General features: G+C 39.7%; 1 protein-coding gene across 2 annotated transcripts in view; it reads right to left on the bottom strand.

Annotated features, from left to right (window-relative positions):
* Nucleotides 1-23504, bottom strand: part of il1rapl1a (interleukin 1 receptor accessory protein-like 1a) — a 125103-nt gene that overhangs the window by 18573 nt on the left and 83026 nt on the right. For both annotated transcript variants that reach the window (XM_046842462.1, XM_046842470.1), the window contains exon 6: nt 15501-15575. In XM_046842462.1, the coding sequence (XP_046698418.1) occupies nt 15501-15575 (75 nt within the window). The remainder of the gene's footprint in view (nt 1-15500; nt 15576-23504) is intronic.

The following is a 23504-nucleotide window of genomic DNA, read 5'->3' as shown; positions in this document are numbered from 1 at the left end:
TATTATTATTATTATTATATAAATATAATTGTTATAATAATAAAAATAATAAATTAATAATTATAAAATATTATTATTACTAATTCTACTACTACTAATCACAATCATGATACTAATGTAGGAACAAGTGGTTGACATTTTTCTTTATTTCTTTTCTTCATGCTGTGGATCAATGAAAAGCTCCCTTCTACACTTCCATTCCACAACCATCTCTCATGTCTTTACACACCCACACCACAACGGACTCATAAACCATCAGCAAATCTTCAATCTCTGAACAACAATGCGACATTCACCTCATGTCAGGATTGCTGTAAACTGAAGTTCCTAAGTGGTAAAAGATCATTAACATCCAGTGTTCGTTCCACAAATTCTGCGAACACTTTTCCTTTTCTCCTAGGCCTCACTAAACAATTAAGCTCACCTCTTAATGAGAATGAGCAATAATAATGAGGCTTATGACAGCCATCTTGAATTTCGGTCGTGTAGCCTACAGCACATGAACTCATTCAGTCAGAGGAGTGGCAAGTCTTCTATTTTACTCAAAGTTCTCCCATAATGACATAAATGTCTTTTAACCCTTTTAGGCATTGTGTGCACACTTTTGGACACTCAATTTAAAGCTATTAATAGGAACATATAAGAGCTCAATCACCTCCAAATCACTTTGAGCCCATTAGTCTAACCTAAAATAAACCATTATCCTGATTTCTCCTGCTCAGTATATAGACAGCGAGGGATTGTCTGCAGCTTGTCTCTGGTTTATCACTAAAATACTTTCTCAAATAGAAGAAAACATATATATGTGCCAGATTACATTAAACCCCCTATTTATTTAAGAATCCATTCATGCATCTTTACCTTCAAATTCAGATACATCATACAGCAATTCTAAACTTGGTTTCTTTTTTAAATGTCTCAGTAATGTTACCATACTGTAGGTAGTTTAATCACCTTTTCTGTTCATCCATACTGTATTTATTTTAACTTGAAGTGATATTTAGAAAAAGTAAAACTAATTTCTTTAAAATCTTTTTTTTCCAACAATTTAAATATTTATTTTAATGAACCTTTCAGCTGTTTGAAACTGAACATACATCATACAATAATCCTAAACTAGGTACATTTAAGATATACATTTTTGAATCATCTTTTTTACTCATGCTATTCATAAAACATTTTCCTTTTACTGTATTTATTTAAATATATTTTTTAAAAGTTAATAGTTTTCTCAGTTTAAGTGATATTTAGAAAAAGTCAAATTTATTCATTTATTCGTTTGTTCTTTCTTTCTTTCTTTCTTTCTTTCTTTCTTTCTTTCTTTCTTTCTTTCTTTCTTTCTTTCTTTCTCTCTTTCTTTCTTTTTTTTCTTTCTTTCTTTCTTTCTTTCTTTCTTTCTTTCTTTCTTTCTTTCTTTCTTTCTTTCTTTCTTTCTTTCTTTCTTTCTTTCTTTCTTTCTTTCTCTCTTTCTTTTTAATTTTACCATTGACTTTTTTCCATTTTACCATCTATTTATGTGATATTTAGAAAAAAGTCCAATTTCATTTAACAATGGTATATGTTTTTGCTTATCTATTTTTGATTCTTTTTTTATTGAGACGTCAAGAATCATAAACGTCATCATGGCAATACAATAACAGAGAAGTAATTCTTTGTTTTGTCCTTTGTAAAGAATCAAGACCTGGTTGGAATGTACAGTCGGAGAATTAAAAACGCAGATGAGTCTGAGAGTGATGCTCAGAGATCCCTGTTCTAGCACAGACCCATGACACTGTTTTAAATACATAAGACAGCCATGAGGGGGAGCTTGTACTCCTCACTGAGAAGTGTTAACTGTGGCTATATGCGTGTGTGTGTGTGTGTGTGTGTGTGTGTGTGTGTGTGTGTGTGTGTGTGTGTGTGTGTGTGTGACATGCCAGTAATTCTCTGTGTGCTAAAGACTTTGCTGTCTGTTCTTCGCTCCATTTACCCACACAGCACAGTCACTGCTCTGACTGAGCAAACTCGAAAAGCTCTGGATTTTCACTTAACCATATAACACACACCACAGACACCCACAAGTGCTCTTATGCGCAAAACAATTATGCACTCATTACGTTAGACAGGAACAGAAGAAAAAAGGAGAGCGAGTGAAAAAAAGAAGAAACAAGAGAAACAAAGAACAAGGGTTGGAGGGTGTAAAATGCCATCCCTTTTGCTTCACTGACTGTAGTGTGGTTTAAAGGGCTGTAATATTTGCTTCTATCTTTCTTTCTTTCTCTCTCTCTCTCTCTCTCTCTCTCTCTCTCTCTCTCTCTTCCTCTATCTATTCTTTTCTCCCTTTGTTCCATAGCCCTGCCCCTCAATGAGAAGCTTTAATTAGCTGCAAAGATATGCATTCTTGTGGAGCAGGTACTCTTCCACTCCTCCTTTCATGCCCTGTCCTCCGCTGATCCCTTCTTTTCTGATGACATAATAGAGTCCCTGTCACAGCCTGCTTTACGCAGCCTCAACATATCGAGTAATAACCTCAATATTGGCCAGGTGAATGGGGAACATAGGCCCACTTTAGCTCCCATTCTAAAACACACACCTACTGCTCTTTTCTCGCTAAGCACCCTGCAGCTCTTCTCCATAGCCGGAATCGAAGACGAGATGCCCCACGCACAGGCAGACATCATTTCCCTCGAGAATCGGCTTCAATCTCCAAGATGAATCTAAAGTCAGTGTAATATAAGCACATCGGCGGGCCATTTCCCGTAGGCATTCAACCCACAGCCTCTTTAGCTCCCTCTCTCACTCTCTCATTCTCCTATTTTCTCTTAACCCCCCTTCCTCACCCCTCCACTCGCTCGTTCTCTCTCTCATTCGTCTCTCAGTGGGCCTGTCATCAAACCCTAGCTTCACGCGGGGAATTGAGCAGCGGGAGATCAGTCTCATACCACTCCATCCTAGTGCTCTAGATATGTTACACGGATTGTGTTGGTTTTTTGTTTCTCTCTTTTTTTTAAATTGAACTGGCGTTCATTGTTTCGCAGCCTCTCTTTGTGCATTACTTTATTTACTTTTGCTTAAGAACGGGGGCCCAGCTGAGGTCCCATCTGCACTGCGGCTTTGCACACACAAGCGGCAACAAGGACACATTAATTACTATGGGCTGCACTTAATTGTAAGTTCTACCTGCCAGGTTGAACGCAGGCAGTCACTATATCTTGAAGTCAGTTTCGTGAATTTCTTTTTTCATTTGTAATTAGAAACATATGTCTTTGTTTTTTTTTTTCCTTATGCACAGTATCTACAGCTGCTCTAATCTGTTTACGGTTTGTAAAATGTTGCCATCTAAAAACAAGTTCAATAACATTCCTCCACCCGACATTTCATGAAACACCCTTTTATTTCAAACTCTCCATAAAAACGAAAGCTTATCGCAGAGCTCCATGTAAGGGTCTGATGTCCCAATTTTGACCTGATACGATTGGATTACTCTTTGAGACTTCAGTCAGGGTACAAAAATAAGAAATGGCAGTTTGCTCGAGCATGTGTAACACTCACCATTTTCTGGATGACTGGCTGAGCCGTGCTCTGTGTCTCACTTCAACTCTGGGTGAGTTTCAGTGTATATGAGCATGTATTTGAGCATGCGGGTTTATGTGTGTGTGTGTGTGTGTGTGTGTGTGTGTGCACGCCTGTGATTATCAACAAAAGCATATAGGAATCTGAATATGGTGTTCACAATGCACAGCGCTTAGTATTACACAAAGCAATGCACATTATATTACACAATATACTGCATGTATAAACAATAATTAATGCTGTTATTAAATTTGCTAAAACAAGTAAACACAAAGCACAGCAATATAAAATACAATACTAAGAAATAGGGGTTCAACAGTTTTACAGAAAAAGAAAGAAATAGACAGAGTACTAGAAAGTGTGAATAAAAAAGAGGGATGCAGAGCAAAAACAGAGGCCAGTTTGTTGCACTGAAACAGCAGTGTGTGTGATTGTGATGCTGAGAGAAGCAATGGATAAGTGCGACTCTCACACGTAGAGAATGTGCAGCTCTGAGCAGCGGTTCACATTATCCTCCATTACAGTGCACATTAGTCTCAGCTTCGCGCTCAGCCATTCACTCTGAAAGGTCATGCCAGAAAGTGCCAGCACCTGAAAGGTCATGTTGGCTCTGATAGGAGCATGTGCTTGATTAGAGCTACAGCCTCATGGGGCCTGAACAGAGAGACAGCAGAGGGTGAGACAGGGAACTGGGGGTTGAGAACGAGAGATGAGGATAAGAAAGGAACTTGAGGGTGAAACAGGGAATTGGTGAGATAGAAGGCTGAGAGCAAATAGCTCCAGGTGAGACAGGGAGATAAGGGAACGATGGGGAAGCTGAGGTGAGACGTGAAGCTGAGGCCAAACAGGGGAATTGAGTGAGAGGCTGAGTCGTAGGTGAGACATTAGGTAAGTTAAAGAAATATAGAAAAGGGGGTTGCAGGGAGCTTAGGGTGATTTGTGGAGCTAAGATGAAGTTACATCTACAATAATCCGGATAAATTTGAAAAATTGAGATTCCATGTACAAATTATCCACATTCATATTAAAGTTTAAAATGATTTTATTTTAAATTTCAATTATAACACAGTAAAACATAAGACGCTTTGAACTGCGTTGTTTTTGCCCGATGTTTATTTACTTTCCGGCTCTTTGAAACTTTGCGGCAATGTCGAGGAAAGGCACCGTCACATGATTCAAAATTCACAATCGTATTCAAAAGCCTCTGTTTTCACAGTACTGCGATGTGCAAACAGCATTTTCAAATGTATCCACTTTGAAGAGCCTTTCCAAAAAGCTGTTTTGACTATATAAACGCCGTCTCAGTGAAGAAAAAGAGAAAAAATATGCGTTTTTCAAACAAAAACTAATTAGTGTGGACATGGACTTTTAAGAACCATAGGTAAGACAAAAGTGTGGTGAGAAATCTGGGCATGAACTACGAACTGATTGTGTGCATTTGCGCATGAAACAACTAAAGAGCTAACAGTGAGACAGGCAGTTGATGATTAGATAAGGATTTATATATGACAGGAGGTTATGGGGTAAATCGGAGAAATAAGGGTGAGTCAAGTAAGTCAGAGGATTGAGTATGTGACAGGAAGGAGAGTGTGACCAGTGGCTGAGAGTGAGATAAGGAGCCTAAGGTAGACAGATGTGAAAGGAATCTGAGAATACTGAACTAAGTCAGAGAAGAAGGCATGTGACACATTAGACCGAACGTAGTAAGTGTGAGATGGAAACTGAATATAAAGCAGGGACCCAAGAATGGCATAAAGTGGGTGGGGTCAATGGGGACAGGGTGTTCCAACTGGATCCCTGATGAACAATTCCAAGCCTAAACCAGATATTATGTAAATCTTTCTGGTGAGCTTGCTGGAAAAAAAATATAATAACAATAATAAAAATAACAAGCATGTGCCTCTGTATTCCCATCTGTATTTGTATTTATTTAACTGTTCATCCTGAATAATGTATTCAAGTGTTCTCAGTTATATCTCTGCATCCATGGCTGAGCAAATGTAAAAAAAAAAAAAAAACGGAGGGTTTTTCCAGATAAGCAGAAGCATCTCTGCTGTTTAAGCTACACGACACAATAATTCACTATCAACGCAGGTGCACTTGCCTGAGGGCAAAAAAGACACACTGTACAGACAAAAGTATTGGGACACCTGAAGTTTTCAGCCATATGTGGTTCTTTTTCAAACTGTTACCACAAAGTTGGAGGCATACAATTGTACTTTTGTCTTTTTTAGCATTACATTTTCTTTTCATTTGAAACCTGTTTCGCCGTTACAAAACCGCTGTGTACAAAGTCAGCTCCATGAAGATATGCTTTTCATGGGTCAGAGTGTTAGATCTTCAGTGGACTGCTATAGAGCTCTGATCTTAACACTGCTGAACACTTTTTGGAGCACAGACTGCACCCCAGATCGTCCTCACCTCACCTACATCAGTACCTGAATTAATTAACACATTTATGGCATTTGGCAGATTCCCTTATCCAGGGCAACTTACAGCTCTACAGGGTTATAGCCTTGGTGGCGGTGGGATTCAAACCTGTGACCTTCCGATCCAAGGTCCAATGCCTTAACCACTGAGCTACTGAGAAAATTTAGTGAACCATCTTTTCAGAAGAGTGAAGGCTATTCTAACACCAAATAAGGGCTAAATGTGGATTGAGGTTTTTAAAAGCACATACAAATCTTATGATCAGGTGTCCACAAAGTTTTGTACACATAGTATAAGTGGACAGCATTACTGCGCAATGTGTATATCACAAACATTACATTTATCGGTTATATGATTGTCACGTTACACAAGTGTCACAAGTTGCATCACACAATCAAATAATACTAATAAAATATCATACAGTATTTGCCTGATACGAGTACAACTCAGCAGCACTGCAGTATTATGACACCTTATTGATGTCTCATGGTGGTCACTGTTTATAAACCTAGAAAACTCTATTCTTACAAAATGCCACTGTATGGGCTGGTTTAACTGATAGCGGGGAAATTGTGTGTAGTTACGAAGCTAAAAAATGGCACCTTAATGTATACTGTATATATACTGTATGTGTGCATACCTTTTACCTTTTTTTTAACATATTAGGAATACAGATAGTCATTCTTTCTTATCTTTCTGTCTTGCTCTACGTGTCCTGCTCACCGTATCTGTTAAAATGCAGTGGTCCTCAAATTTTCACTATCAATCACAGCCGAGACACACTTCTGTATTAACTAGTGGCGTGTGTGTGTGTGTGTGTGTGTGTGTGTGTGTGTGTGGCGCTTTCTGTAATGTTGCGGCCAACGTTGTGCAGGATCACTATTTATTTAGAGAAATTCCTTCATCTCCTGAGGAGGCCAGGCTGTTGCTAAGCAACAACAGTATTATTTTTGGAGAGTGTGATTAATATTAAGTGTCCTTTGAATAGCGCCACAAACACATACTCGCTGCTATTGGTGTGTGTGCCTGTGAATGTGTGTGTTGGCGTGTATGTAAAATGTGTGCGTATGTGTGTGTTTGCGTGTCCCTGTGCATTGTCATCTCTTAACTTCCTTCGAGAGGTAATAGAGAAGAGACTCGTTTGGGTTTAATTGAATTTTAATTTGATTTAAATCAAACGAACGCGGCACATGCGGGTGAGCGAGAGTTTTCCTGTGACCTCCCTCCTCCACTCTCCTGTTTTCATTTCGTCTTACTTGCTCTCTCTCTCGCCTTCACCATGACTCACATTTCACTGCCAGCAAATGGCTCCGGTGCGAGTTCCCTTTTCTATTTTCTCTCTTATGGACCACAAGCATGTCTCTTCTCTTTTCTTTCCGTCTTCCTTTTCTTTCCTTCCCTTTCGGTGCTATTTATTTTCCTGCTGTAGCTTTTGTGTGGTTGTGAGTTTGTGTGATGGTTCTCTCTCAGCAGAATATTGCTGCAGGCATGATGCAGTGTGCGATATTGATTCTGCATGTATAAAATCCTCATCCACATACCGAGAGCTTCGCATGAGCGTCTAAAAAACATTTAAAAACACAAATGTTTTAAAGTGCAATAGATCTTGGCATGTGAACGATAGCAGGAAGGAGCTACTGTGCAAATGGAGACATTTCCATTGATTCATTTTGCAGATTGTTTTTTTCCAAAGTACCACACAAATAAGGCCGAACACAACCCAAGCATACAGCCTGAGGTTTAAGGGCCTCGCTCAAGCGCCCAATAGTGACTGTCTGGCTGTAGTGGGATTTGGACTTACATCGAGCAGGGAACCTTAACCATAGAAGTACCACTTTATTCCAATTTGGGGGAATTTTTCCAACTTTTTCCTTCACTATGTGTTGTTAAATTGTTCCATTTCACTGGCTGTCTATGGTGTTGATTAAAAAAAAAGTCTTCTAAGAGTTTGTTGACATTTATATTTAATTCAGTCTTTGAGCTGCCTGCAGACAAAGAAATAATGTTACCAGAAAAAAGGGCTTCCTGTTCACCTGTGACCATCTCATCTCATCTCATCTCATCTACTTTCTAAATTGAACCAATTAAAAATGCCCTAACAAGTAAATTGCTGCCATTGTCTGCCATCGCCACAATATTTCACACTGGGGGTCGAGTTACCCAGGTAAAGGTGGGATCATCGACTTACTGATATTTAAATCAGAATTATAATATCATATTCCAGTTCTTACATCAGCTGAAAGGAAAAAACATCCATTCCTTTTCTATCCCAGGGTCCAGAAAAAAAAAGTAGATCAGGAACATCAAGCCAATTAGGACAAGCTGATGTCTCTACTTGCCTGTCAATCATCTTAAATTTAGAAAGTTATAGTGTTGAGCTTGCCTTTGGGAGGTCTCGATTTAATAGATACACATATGTTGTTGGGTTTTTTTTGGGTGATTGAGTTGTATTGGACTTTTTTTCAGCTAGTTTTGAACAAAACCAATGACTATACATTCATGTTTACTTTCGTAAAATCGATTCATTAGTCTTTTTGACTAGTTGTAGTCTTGGTTGTAATGAAACCTACTTCAAAAAATCTTATGCCTTTCTAAGAGTATAATCATGAGCCTACTAGATTATTTCACACACAAATATTATCTTATTAATTCAATTCTCAATCAAGTAAGAAGAGTATAGCACTAAACTACTGTAGATGGCTTTCCCGCTTTATTACTAAATGTATAAGGAAATAGATATCTCAATTTCCTTATACATTTAGTAATATGACATGCAGTGAAAAAGCATTTCAGTGCATGTCATACTCTGTATGTATGTGTATGTGACAAATAAAATTTGATTTGATTTGATATCTTGAAAATAATCTCTGCTCAACTGTACAAAATAGCTTCATAAGCATTACAGTAGTTAAATATAAAAAAAGATACACTATATGGAGTATAAAGTATTAGAACAAAGAATAAAGTATATTGGATGAGCTAGCATTCATTTTTTCCTTCACTTGAATTAGAAGCCCCGAACCTGTCAAAGCATTACGATGTCCCTGTCCCTGTCCCAACTCTATTGGGTATATATGGGTTGAAGTAAAAGATCTTGGGTGGCCTGCTATAGAGCTGTGAACTTAAAACTACTGAACACCTTTGGGATAAATTGGAATGCACTCACTCCAAAATCAAGAACATCTTCCCAAAAGAGTGGAGGTTATTATAACCATCAATGGGAACTAAATGTGGAATGGAATGTTCACAAAGTACATACGATTCTTATGGTCAGGTGTAAACAAATTTTGGTCCATATAGTGTATATGGAGCGGAGAAACATTTAGGTTGGATGCTACAGAAAAAGACCAAACTCAATTTTTTGTGGGTTATTTTAATTAAAAAACTAAATTACACACCATATGGTATTAGCCTATTAATATTGTACTGCACTATAGAATCAGCGCCTCTTCACGCACCACCCAAGTAATACTTGGTCAGCGGTGGTCCTTAATTGGCTGTGGTTTACTGGTGTATGAGATAAGGGAAACATTCGAATGTGCATAGTAATTGTGTACCTGTATGCCTTTGGAAAACAGAGCAAATGAGTTTAGGGAAAAGATAGACGCACCTAATAAACCAGCTCTCCAAAAATTCAACCAGCTGTGTGCCATTATTACTTGTATCATATTAAGCTTTGTTACAAGCATATAGGGCAGCTTTAATAATTTTGTTGATCTTTTGTGAGCTAGGTTTCCTCTCTCACAGTCCTTTCTACTGAAATGCCCCCCGGCTGTCACTCATCCTGTCAGTCACAGCTGAGACATATTTCTGCATTAACTACTGGCACACATGCAGCTCTTTCTGTGATATTGTGGCCAATATTGTTCCCTGTTCATGATCACAATTTATTTGCAGAACTTGGCACACCTGGATCAATTTAAAATGAAATTCTTATTGTGTTTGTTGCAATATATTTTATATTGCTATTAATACAATCTTTATACAATAGAGTCCAGGGTATAACATTATGGCATTATATGAGTGTGTTTGGAACTGTGTCTGTATTTAGGTTTAAATCTGTAGAGGGATTGAGCAGCACCAGAAGTAATTTTGGATGAACCCTGTATTCATGGGAACACTGGCGTGGAGAAAAAAAAAACGTATATATCAGAATTAAGATGTGTTTATCTTCGCACACAGTTATTATTTTTCTTTGTACCTGCCTGTAATAATTTTTTTATCTATTTAGATCTGATTCCTCAATTCAAAACTGCCTAACCTTCAGCTTAAACCACGGTGACCAGGCATGACTGATAAACGTATGTCTGTTTGTGCTGTAAGCATGAAACCTGCACCTTTCACGCTCATGGGCTTCGGGCTCACACACACGTCATATAAATGTAAAAACCATTTTGCATGCTAATTTTTTCTTCTGCACTCGAGGGGATTCCTTTCCAGATTAGATCTAGTCTCAAATAGACACTGATTCAGGCAAGCTTTTTGAAAAAACTCAACAAACAAATGAAACAAAAATGCATCTTATTCTTATCTATATTCGCTTTAAACATGCCAATTGTTAAAGCTAAACAATGCATTCACAAACCTACTGTATAATTTGCTATATGTGCCTTAAAATTTGTACTGAGTGACAACCTGAATGCAGTTTTGACTACCTGGTTGTGTGTGTGTGTGTGTGTGTGTGTGTGCACATGCATGCAAGCACGTGCAACAGCAAGCTCTCCCTGGCGGCCACTAATAATGCTATGATGGGTTCAGCCAAAGCTCATTCTCTCCATCATTCAACTCCAAAAATGACTTATCTCCAGCGTTCATTTTTCATTCCTTAACACCAAGGCACAGAGTGCAAAGTTTATTATATAATGCCAGTCTATTACCCTCACAGCAATAAATGTTCAGATTTTAACCAGAGAGTTATATGGCAGAGAAAGAGAGAGACTGAGAAAGAGAGAGAGAGAAAGAGAGAGAAAGAAAGTGCTCTTACCAGCATTATACAGCTGACAAGGAGCACTCTGCTTTCATACAACTCTGAATGTCCTGGTGTATGAGTCAGTGCAGAGCCACGCCAATTATTCGCTAATTCTGTCGTGCTTCTTCTCCCTCCAATGTCTCTTCGAACCTCTTTCTCCCTCTGTAATCCATTGCTCTGTGTAATTAGATGTCACTGGGAGCTTACACCTATTCTTATCTGAGGTAGGGAGAGGTTTTTGTGTGCATGTGTGTGTGTGTGTGTGTGTGTGTGTGTGTGTGTGTGTGTGTGTGTGTGTGTGTGTGTGTGTGTGTGTGTGTGTGTGTGTGTGTGTGTGTGTGTGTGAGTGAGAGAGAGAGAGAGAGAGAGAGAGAGAGAGTGAGAGTGTATGTGTGTGTGTGTTTGTGTGTGTGTGTGTGTGTGTGTGTGTGTGTGTGTGTGTGTGTGACAGAGAACGCAAAGCCAGAAAGTGGACAGGCATACGGTGGGACAGACAGAACCACACACACACACACACACACACACACACACACACACACACACACACACACACACACACACACACAAACAGCTCACATTCAGACCAACGACTGGCAGTGCCAGAGGCATCACGTGTGTATGGCTTCGGAGTCTCCGTGCTGTCCTGTTTTCTCCCCTCGCTTTGAAGACAGAACATGGCCAGAGTCTGCGCAATATGCTCCAATCTGCTCTCACAGGCAACACACACATGCTGACTCCTGGCCAAACAAACAGACGTGCCTCAGTCCAACACACATGCACACACACACGCATATGGACGCACACACACACACACACACACACACACACACACACACACACACACACACACACAATAATGCGCCTCTATCCCGAATCATGCTGCTAAAGATTTCGGCACTGTACAAGGCCAATGTTGTTGGGGGATTTGCATTTATAAGCTCTATGTGATGATCTCAGCCCATGATATAAAAAAACTCGTCACTCGCACAAACACAGAGACAAATACAAGGATGCGAAAATATCGTCCGATCTTAAATGCCAATTCTTTTTTTTTTAATAAAAAATATAAGATTTCATATACTTGGTTTATGCATTCAATATTTATTTTTTTACTTTTTTTAAAATTTGTATATCTCTTTTAACAATGGATGTTGTCTCAAAAGGTAAACAGGTAAAGCGGTAATAAAAGAATGTATGCGTTTGTCCCGAATGAGTGAGCCAGTGGCGACTGTGGCAAGAAAAAACTCTAAGATTAAGATTAAGTACTAGGAAGAAAACTTGAGAGAAACCAGACTTAAAAGGGAGTCCATCCTCATCTGGGTGGCACCGAATGTCGATTCTATAAAGTTCATCATTGTTAAGGTGTGCTGTGATATGTGATTAAATGCAACCTGTGGTCCTGAGCCATTGTAGCAGACTGTTTATATTAATTACAGTCTAAATTCATCCTCAAAATTCTTGTGTTGCTCAGTAATTCACTTCTAATGAAAAAATTAAATGTCAAATAATAACAAGGTCAGAAATAATCATTTTATACTGGTGCACACAGAAAACATGAGAGTGGTCTACAGATTGGAACGTCATGAACTCATGACTGCATGACCCAGCACCAGTAAGATGCCATTGCTGGGCCCACGAGCAAGGCCCTTAACCCACAACTCAAATGTATAAATAGAACAATCGTGAGTTGCTCTGGATAACAGAGTCTGCCAAACAGTGTAAAAGATACACATACTAGAGATACAGTATGTATTATATGTGTAAATCCCAGGAGATCAGCAGTTTTCAAAAAATACTTAAATCAACAATGCCACGGTCAAAGTCACAGAGCTCACACCATTTTCCTTCTGATGTAAACATTAACTGAAGCTTTTGTCTTCTTACATCATTTGATACATTGCTTTGCTGTCACATGATTGAATAATTGCATGAGTGTTTCTAATAAAGTGGACAGTAAGTGAGTCACTGTATGCCCTATAAAATGGCATTTAATCTTCATATCCAGAAACATCATAACTACAGTAAGTGGCTATAGGAAGTGAATTTCTCACATGTATTATAACCAGATACATAAATAACATGCAATTGCATAACATGCAATTACTCAGAGACTGTTTCCTATATCAAGGGCCATTTAACCCAAAAAACATGTGTTTCGATAGATTTATGTTGGCAAATATTTAGTAGATGTGATAAGGGAACTCAGTAATGTATTATGATTATGCTAACTTGAATTATTATTCACTATATAAACTTCAGTGTTTTTATACCTAATTAAAAAGCAATATGCACTGATCAGCCTTATACTAAAACTACTGTCAAATGAAGTGAAGGTTGAACCTTGATTGTCTAATTACATTAGGGGTTGGATACATGAGAGATATTAGGGGTGAATTAGATTAGGCAAGTGAAGTAAGTATCTGAACAACTTAACATTTACAATTACAGCAGACGCCTTTATGCAGAATGACTTACAAATGTGCTTTGAAGTCTCTATCTATAAATGCCTTCTGATACTGATTTTTCAGGTCACAGACTATGAACATTATCAGTCAACAACTCCGCTGGAGGAGACTATAATTAGAAAAAAGAGATTGTGGGATTAGTTGAGCAGTAGTTAAGGATTGGAGGGATTGGTGTGGCTTGAGATATGTGCTGTACAGTAGAGGTGTCCACTTTTGGTTTGCAAGGAAGCATCGGCGTTTCAAAATCTGATCCGGGCCGCTACAGGAAGCCGATGCAGAGAGCGTAGGAATTTCTAAAACAGGGTGTTCCAGGGTTTAGTTTTTTATTCCTTCCACACCCTGAGGTGCATAGAGAGGCAGGGGTCTGCTGGCTTACTTTCCGTTTCAGTAGCAGTTTTGTTACAGGGTCGGGTTACTAGATGCAGGGGTTTGTCAATGTCATGGGCAAACAAGGCACACTGATGGGGAGTAAAGGCTTTCCTGTGTGCTGCAGAGCTACAGAAAGGCTACTGCAGCACACATTGCTAAATAAGGTTCATGCTTTTTGTGATAGAAAGGTGCCAGAACACACAGTGCATCACTGCTTCCTGTGTATAAAGCTGCATAGCTTAAGACCAGTCAGAGCACCCATGCTGACTCCTGTACACCTTTGAGAGCAGCTACATCAGGCATGTGTGCATCAGAACCGGATCAAGGAGCAGTGATAGTATACAGCCTGGTCTGATGAACCATGTTTCTTTTACATCATATGGAAGTGCGTATCACTTATCTGGAGAAAAGAAGCCACCTGTGAGAAAAAAAAGGCAAGCAGGCAGTGTGGTGCTCCAGGCAAAGTTCTGCTGGGAAATCTGGCATCCTGGCATTTACGTAGATATAAGCACCTACAGTATCTAAACATTATTGCAGGCCAGTGCTCTAATTCAGGAGTATACTGCACTCTGCCACACAGCAGAAATTGCTCAGAAGTGGTTCGGGAAATATGAAAAAGAGCTTGAGATGTTAAATCCAATCAAGCATATGTGGGATGTGCTGGACAGACAAGTTCAGTATATATATATATATATATATATATATATATATATATATATATATATATATATATATATATATATATATATATATGTGTGCTTCTTGTTAGAAGGACAGATTTTAAAAGCTTTTTGGTCCACAACAAAGTCTCTACAAACAATACTAATAGTAATGAAAAGATGAGGATAATTATGTAAAATAAATGGTATTGATGATGATGAAGAATATGATTTAATGCACTCTTGTTCCTCTTCACTTTGAGCAACAACAAAAAATCTGTGCAGTGTGGGCCTTAGACAACTGCTTTGTAAAAAGTATACATAAAATATATATAAATAAAAAATACTGTGCTTTACTGCAACATTACCTAAAACTTCACCATCCACTGTGTCGTGAAGCAGTTCCCAACTGCACATCTAATAATATTACTACACCTCCTTAAACCTGAAATGTTGGAAATGCTAATTTTCCTTTCTTTTAACCTGGACAATTAAAACATTTATCAAGTGTTCAGTTGTGTGCTAGAAAAACACCTAGTGTCTGATATTAATAATGTTCTGTTTCAAAATTGCAGTTGGCCATGCTGGAAAAAAAAATCAGAATGTCAGCTCCAGACAGCGCAATCCAAGATACATTAAAATGCACAAGGAATCTATTTATAATGACATTGTGGCACTCTGAATCCGAATCGCATCAGATTGTGAGGTCACTAGAGATTCCCCACTCCTACACATGAACACACGGAGCTGCTGTGAAGGCAAACAGAAATCTCGCTCCACACTAGGCTATTAATACAGCTGTCTAACCTTTGGTTATCTCATCATATTCTCTCTCTCTCTCTCTCTCTCTCTCTCTCTCTCTCTCTCACACTATATAACGTTACGCCCACAAGAACAGTCTAACCTTCACCCTAGCACCTAAAAGGAAACCACTTAAATACAATCAATATTATTTTGTAATAGATAGATAGATAGATAGATAGATAGATAGATAGATAGATAGATAGATAGATAGATAGATAGATAGATAGATAGATAGATAGAGGTCACTCTTACCTATCTGCATGTCTATGGTGATGAGTTTGTTTTCAGAAGGGAACAGGATCTTCGGAGGATCTTCAGTCCGAGGGGCTGTAAAATACACACAGACACACAAACACACAAACACACACACACACACACACACACACAAACACATATACACACACACACACACACACACACACACACACACACACACAAACACATGGTTAGACTGACCATCAGTATCACACAGTATCACATTGTACTGTCTCCTTTATATAACCAGTTTCAGTCAAGCGCATTCTAAATCACAAGCAAATGCGCCGCTGATATTTATGCGTTGCTCCTCTCTGTCCATTTGGAACACGCGCTGTCACACACTCACTCGCTATCAACGCTTTAGAATCTCTCTCGCTGCGTAGGCAGTCTGCAAATTACAGGTCATTCCCTTCAGCCCAGCTCAGCGCTCTCTCTCTCTCTCTCTCTCTCTCTCTCTCTCTCTCTCTCTGTATGTCCTGCTCTCTTGAGACTGCTCCAGTCTTATTTGTTCAGTTCCAGTCATTCGAGCACATGCAAATGCAACAAACTGCGTTGCTCCTTGTGCGTTTGCTCATGTGCATTGTGTAATCCAGGGAGGTTACGGGACGTGTGAAGGTTTTGCACATGCGTGCGTGTGTGCAAACGAATCGGCGTAACAGGGGGGAAGAGAGAGGAAATAAGAGCAGGTGTATTATAGGCACTGGTGTATGGGTCCTGTGCGTAACTCTAGACAGCCTTTGAGCTGAGAGCTTGTGATGTGGTGTGTGGTTAACAGACAGGGGCACTGGTGGAGCTTTAAGCCGTGTGATCGCTCATCCAAAATCCAATTTTCCTTCGCTGGCAGAAAGCGCACTGGCCCTTCCCGCCAGATTAGTCCGAGCCAGTGGCGGCTGGCAAGCAGCAAATTAATGAATTACTCTGGTGGAATATATTCTCATCATAACCCTGACCCACAGCACGTATTTTCCAGGCAGCATTTTCGGGGGGAGCTAGACGAATGCGCTCAAACACATGCCTTTCATGTTTCTCTAAAGTTTTCTTATCATAAGCCTGCCTTATTTTTTTTTACAGCACCATCACGAAAAGCTCAAGAAGTCTGATGGAATAGTCAATCGCTCCTTTAAAGAAACAACCTGAGACGAAGTTAGTTAAATTACTAACACTCGAAGCAACAATATTCAAGTTTTAAAGGTCAAGCATGTGACAAGTCTCTCAGGATACTCGAAATTGAAAAGCTCCATCTCATCCTCTTTCTGACACAATGGCTGGAAAATACAGAATTGTTATAATGCACAGAGGCTCAACCCATGGGACATAAGCATAATTGGGGACAATTTGGGTAAAGTAGTGCAGTCAAATGGAAAACATCACATTTCAATCGAGTACTCTGAACTACGGCGTGTAATTAGGGCCCGTGCTATTACTCGTTTTTAAAAAACGCAATATTTCCATCTGGCAAGCAAAAGCAACGTGATGAGTCTCGGAAATGAAATGGCAGAAGAATAATACGTTTGCACAGTGAACACATCCGTATTTTTCCTTAATAAGGACTCCCTAAAAAAGAACCGCAACCCATATGCTAAATGCTCTCATCAACATAATGCATTAATAACGAATGCAGAACCCCCACCCCCTTCCAGTCCCTCAAGGGACAGTGGGACAAGCGAGACGATTTTCATGTGTCCGCTTCTCTCGTTCCTGGTGAGAGAGCTGAAAAAAAAAGCAGCAGTGTGGGCTGGCTCAGGAACAAGGGAGGGGTGTGATGGGGGGATGGCATGCACAAGCAGAGGAGAGGAAAGATAGAGGAGTGCGAGCCAACACTGTGGGGGAGCGGTTAGACGCAGCAGGATGGAATCTACTGAGAAAAAAGGGGGGTGGTCCTCTATTTAACCTCTACTTTCCAGTCTGTAAGTGTGTGAGAGAGTGTGAGAGAGTGAGTGACGGAGTGAGTGCTGTCTTTATAGCATGCACACACCACACATATACCAAGGCACTCTCAGACTGTTCATACAGTTTGTGACTGACAGCCTGAGAGTAGGAGAAGTGTTATAGTACAGACTCCTTCTGAGATTCACAGCTCATTTTCCCATACACACATATACACACACACACTGGGCGAAATAGAACCGTCTCAGCTGTGTACTGCCTGAGTTTCCTCTTAAGTGTGTGTGCCGTGTGGGACAAATAATACATCTGATCTCATACTGTAAGTTGCCGCAAAGCCCTTTTTCCATCAGTAGATCAGTACACACCTATGCGGCATACGCACGCCTTTAAAAACACAATCACACACTTTGACGCCGTATTCCGCGCTGTAATTCGTGAACTGGCCCTACACTTAAGTAAGGTGCAAGCTCGCTGGCAAGCAGAACGCTACAAGCTGTGCCCCATCCTTTAACTGTGTTTCGTACTACAGAAAATAGGGCACATTTGATGCTTCAAAAGACACGAGGAGCTATTTGGGGAGTACGCCGTGGCCGACAGAAGCGCATATGTTCCACTTTAGAGAAGCATCCCGAGCCTGTGGAGCTGTTTTACTGCCACAGCAAGATCTTTCTACTGAGACTTACTCGTGTGCGTGCGTTTCTTGACAAACACGCCGATCGGAAATAAAAGCCGAAAACATCACAAGATGAAGGAAAGACACAAGTGTGATGTATTAAACATTAATTGATGTTTCGAGCTCCACTCTCTCTGTCTGTGTGAGTGTGTGTGTGTGTGTGTGTGTGTGTGTGTGTAGTATGTGTCTGTGCATGCTCAAGGGTCTAGACACTTAGCAAGAATTTAGCAGCTTCTGTAATTAAGCCTTAATTAATTATGATTACATAACACTCCACCCTGATTAAGGACACAGATTCACACACACACAGGTACACACACACACACTTACACACACACACACACACACACACACACACACACACACACACACACACACCTTGCCCTGATTAGACTTAACAGATGCGTAGAGTTGTGAGCACGTGTAAAGTATGTGTGATCACAACCCCACTGCACCATGGGAAGCCTGCAAAACAAGGAACATCAGGAAAAGCTGAAGGTGAATCATCAGCACATGGCAAAAATACACTCTATGGACAAAAGTTTGTGGACACCTAATCATAAAATTTGAATGTGCTTTTTAAATATCCCGTTCCATATTTACTCCCCATTTGCTCTTATGATAACCTCCACTCTTCTGAGGTGATGTTCCACTAGATTTTGGGGTTAGATTTGTGCTCATTCAGCTACAAGGGTGTTAGTAAAATCAGGTACTGATAGGTGATGTGAGGAGATGTGAGGAGATCTGGGGGTGCAGTCAGCACTCCAATTCATTTCGCAGGTGCTCAACAGGGTTGAGGTCAGACTTCTATATCAGGCCACTCAAGTTCTTCCTCTCCAACCCATGGAAACCATATATTCATGGAGATAGCTTTGTGCACAGAGGAACAGCTGGAACAGGTTTAAGTGTTGAAGTGAAGTGAAAATTGAATGCTACAGCATCCCAAGGCTTTCTATACTATTGGGTGTGTCCAAATTTGTGGTAACCGTTTGTGAAGAATCACATATGGCTGGAAAAGTCAGGTGTCCCAATACATTTGTATATGCATATGTGTATATGTATGTGTATATAGTGTATGACCATGTGACTAATACGATGGTGTACTCACAGTGGAAGTCTTGCTCTAACATCTGGAGAGCAGGGGTATTTTATTTCTAATGCTGCTCTATATATAGGAGCAGGATCATTTATTTTTCTAGTATTGCTCTAACCCCAACGCAGCTTCTCCAAAAGCTGTTTCTACAACTCAAACTTGAGCAAAAAAAGTGTCTTTACTTTGCTTTCTGTTTCTATGGTGATTCAGTAGCGTGGGCACCGTCAGGCTAAGGTGTGTGGATCAGAGAAAGGATTGGCATCGCCCTTGGCACACCTCCACAGGGCCTTCTTGCACACACACACACACACACACACACATCCATGCACATGCACAGCATCCAGTCCCAATCTGCTGTTGGCATGGTCACCACACAGGTGGCCATGGAAACTGTGTAATCTGAAATAGCTTTCACACAGAAGAAAAAGAACAAAATTGTGTAAGTACATCAGCGTGCGTCGTCGCGAGCACCGTTTCCATGAATCTTCGCCCATGTAAAGCTTGGAGACAAGCAATTAGACTCCTAACACTCTTAGTGTGGCAGAGACCAAAGCAGTGTTAGTGTTGATAAGTAGGACTACAGATCCCTTAATTAGTAACAAATCAATGTTCTCGTGTTCTTCGCTGAAGTCTTCTTACTTCAGTCCTCTTAGTCCAGGTAATTTGTCTGTTTTTATTGTGATGTGTGTTAACTTGGAAAAAAGAAAACAACAAATCGTACCTTTTCTCAAAACGAATTATCTTTACTGGACCATATGCAACTTTCAAAAACAAGTAATACACCGGAGTGTCACATGTAATGGTAGATGATATGCTGCAGTCTCCTCAGAGTATTACGGATCGTTTATTGTTTGCGTGAGCGAAGGAGTGTGTGTTGGGAGTCGGCGTATGTCTGTAATTCGATAGGAAATGATAGTCAATCATACTCAGTCACCTCTGTTCACATTTATCTCTTCTAATAATATCAGTGCCCTCTACACACACACACACACACACACACACACACACACACACACACACACACACACAGGAGCAGTCTCGATTTCTTTGTCTTCATTGTGACATGTTAATCCAGTTTTCTCCCTGATTGACTTTCTTTCACAACAGTCTTCACCACAGTGTGTGCGTGTGTGTGTGTGTGTGTGTGTGTGTGTGTGTGTGTGTGTGTGTGTGTGTTTGTGGACAAATAGCATAATAATGACAAATAGAATAATAATGCTAATATACATTTATCCTGTCTGAGATCTTTTCCTGGCATATAGATTGAAAATATGCATGTTAAATTTGAATTGTAAAAAAAAGACCTACCCTGCACACGCACACACATACACACACACACACACACACACACACACACACACACAAACACACAAACACACACACCACAGATGCACACAAAGCCTGAAGGTCTAAAATCATGTTTGCCATAATAGATTGTCAGCATGTACTCAAGAACAAGAAAGCCATTTTGTGTCTCTGAGCTGTTACTTTTCTCAGGCTGAAGGCCATCAGACTTTACAAGAAAACTGAAGAAAAAAAAAGTCCAAGTGAACCGATATAGCACTAGGAACAGACAACAGAGCAATTACTGCAAGCGTGCTGCTGTCGAAAATGGCGGGCATCTGGAAAGAAGCCGCATTCGTGTGTACAGTCAATCGTGAACATTTGCTTTCATTTTGTAGTCATTTGGAACTTTGACTACATTCAACTAATCTCAGCCTTATGCTAATGTTATGTATTGTATCTTCATAACGCTGCAGTGATCCAGATTTACGTCAAAAAACAAAAAAAACTGCTTTTCCTCACAAACTACACAATCAGTGTATACGCCTGGTCTACTATTACTGATCACGTGACCAGCGGACCTGTTGATTATTGCTGTTAATCACAGACCATCTGTTTGATTACAAGCAGCGAAAACCATCAGAGCATGAACTTACACGGTTTTCTGGTTGTGGAGAGCATAATTCCCTTGTGTGTTCATCAGTGTGTTCAGAATTCATCAGTATGGTAAATGGCTCACAGAAAGGCAGATGACTTCAGTTCATTAGTTCGAATTTGTGCATACATAAATGCACTGCACAACGTCCAGCAAAGCACTGCCATCACATTACAAGGGATGTATAAGGGATTTTTTTTTTTTGCATCTACAATTACATCATAAATTAGAATAAGAACTCATTCTTTAAAGATTCTGGTCCCAAGCCTATACAAACCTTTAAACTCTCAGGATTTGTATCTCATTAGTAAACATTACCCATTTGCCACTATATTAAAGGGTTTATACATTATATGGATGAAAGTTTGTGGACAAAGACTTGTATGTGCTTTTTAACAAATACCACATTTAGTGTCCATTTGTTATAATTCACTCTTCTAGGAAGATGTTCCACTAAGTTTTAGAATGTGGTTGTGGCAGTGGTGGGCAGTCAGGGCCAGCAAAGCCTTCTCTGCAGGCCTAAACACTATCAGAAGCACTGACCTACATTTACAACCTAAATTCTAATAATTGTTCCATTAAATTATATTAATTTATTCCCAACCAGTTTTTTTTCTCTTTATTTTGTAGCGTTCCTCTTGGCTGCACTGTTTCCAGTACGTCTATGTGGATGTGCAATCAAATTTCAGCCTCTATGTGCTGCCATGTCAATCTAATCTGCCCAGGGCCTTCATAGTCAGTACTGCAGGCCTTTTTACCATAGTCTCTAATAGAAAAGAGTCTGTTTCTTCAACCAATCAGATTTCAATTTCCCCTCACAGAATAGCGTCAGCTTTTTTTCCTTCCATTGATTGGTTGGTCAGAGGGAAACTGTTACAGCCAAGTTCTACTGGCAAAACACATGTGTAGCCCTCTGCACACATTAATACATCAGAGTTACACTTTTTTATGCCTACGGAGGAAGAGAATTTGGTCTCGGACATACATAAAAATACATTTTCCAGAAAAGCTAGAAATCGTGAGGAGAGGTCAGCCAACCCAGCGTGTCTCAGCCCGGGAAAGGGTTTGTTCTTCACCTCCAGACCAGTGAATACGAGTGGTACCACTGGATTACAGCCTTTGAGGAGCTGTGCAAATTATGAGGTTGCATCTCTGGTAAATAGGTTGTATTTTATTAAAATTTTAATGTTTTTGTCATGTTATTAGACAAATATTGATTCTGTTGCGGTTGTAGTGTAGAGGTTTGGAGTTGTCTTAACTGGGTTTCTTGCTTTAGTAAAATGGTATTCACCCTCCATATGTGAAATGCCTCTCCCTCTATGTAATGCACCCGTTGTTATATTGCTTTTTTGTAAAGTATCGATGATTTTTATAATTGCGACATGATAGTGGTGGTATTAAGAGGTGGATTAAGTCAGGTAAGTCCCAGGTACCAAATGCATGGCCCACCACTGGGTTGTGGAGATTTGTGTTCATTCAGCCACAAGAGCATTAGTAAAATCAAGTACTAATGCAGGGTGAGGGGGCTTCCTCTCCAATCCAAGTAAACCATATCTTTATGCAACCCACTTTAAGCACAGTAGCATTTTCATGCTGGAAATGGTTAGACTCTCCTAGTTCAAGTGCCCAAAGGCATCCTGTCCATTGCATTGTTTGCAATTACAGCTTTAAGACATCCACAGCAAGGTGTAATTAGGTTTTTGGAGCTTTGTGGCTAAAATCTTTGCCCTATTAATCTTGGAAAATCATCTTCCGTTCCCTAAGGTTACAAGGGTCCTGCTAATGGACTTGCAGTTTCAAAATCCTCAATTAATAAAGTCAGGAGATTGGCTTCACCTACATTTTAGAAGTCAGTCTTTAATGATTTTATCTCTATGCTTGTGGCTGATGTTAGGTTGAAATGCTCATTTTCTCCTCTTACTCAGTTTGGTCCTGGCACATTGCTCACTTCATGCTTCTTTTGATGGATGTAATGCTTCAGTAATGGAGCAGAGAAGCATTGCACAGTAGTATGTACACAGTAGCCCCATTGTATGATGCTCATACCAATATGCTTCTCCTAATCTGACACAAAAGTAATTTTTTGTTTCTTTCGTTCTAACAGGTTTCTGATCTGTGAAAAAAAAAATCTAATACATTTCTGAGCTTTTTTTAAATGCAGAAATGGAATGAAAATGATTACAGGGTGGTTAATGCTTATTGTTTTCTGTAAAACTCATGTCCCTGTTGCTTTTAGGTCATCCGGCAACTCTTTTTTAGTGTAAATTTGCTTCTGCCTTACTTTCCTCATCATGAGTTCAAAAGGGACATCATGAAATGTTGTGTGGTGTTCCTGTTTAGTGGGCACCATTGCTTTTTCCACTTAAGTTTCCTTTTAATGTTATTGCTGAGGACTTTAGGAAGCTA

Source organism: Silurus meridionalis, chromosome 3, assembly GCF_014805685.1.
Source record: "Silurus meridionalis isolate SWU-2019-XX chromosome 3, ASM1480568v1, whole genome shotgun sequence".
NCBI lineage: Eukaryota > Metazoa > Chordata > Actinopteri > Siluriformes > Siluridae > Silurus > Silurus meridionalis.
The sequence above is the reverse complement of the archived record's forward strand: the minus strand, read 5'-3'. Positions and strand labels throughout refer to the sequence as shown.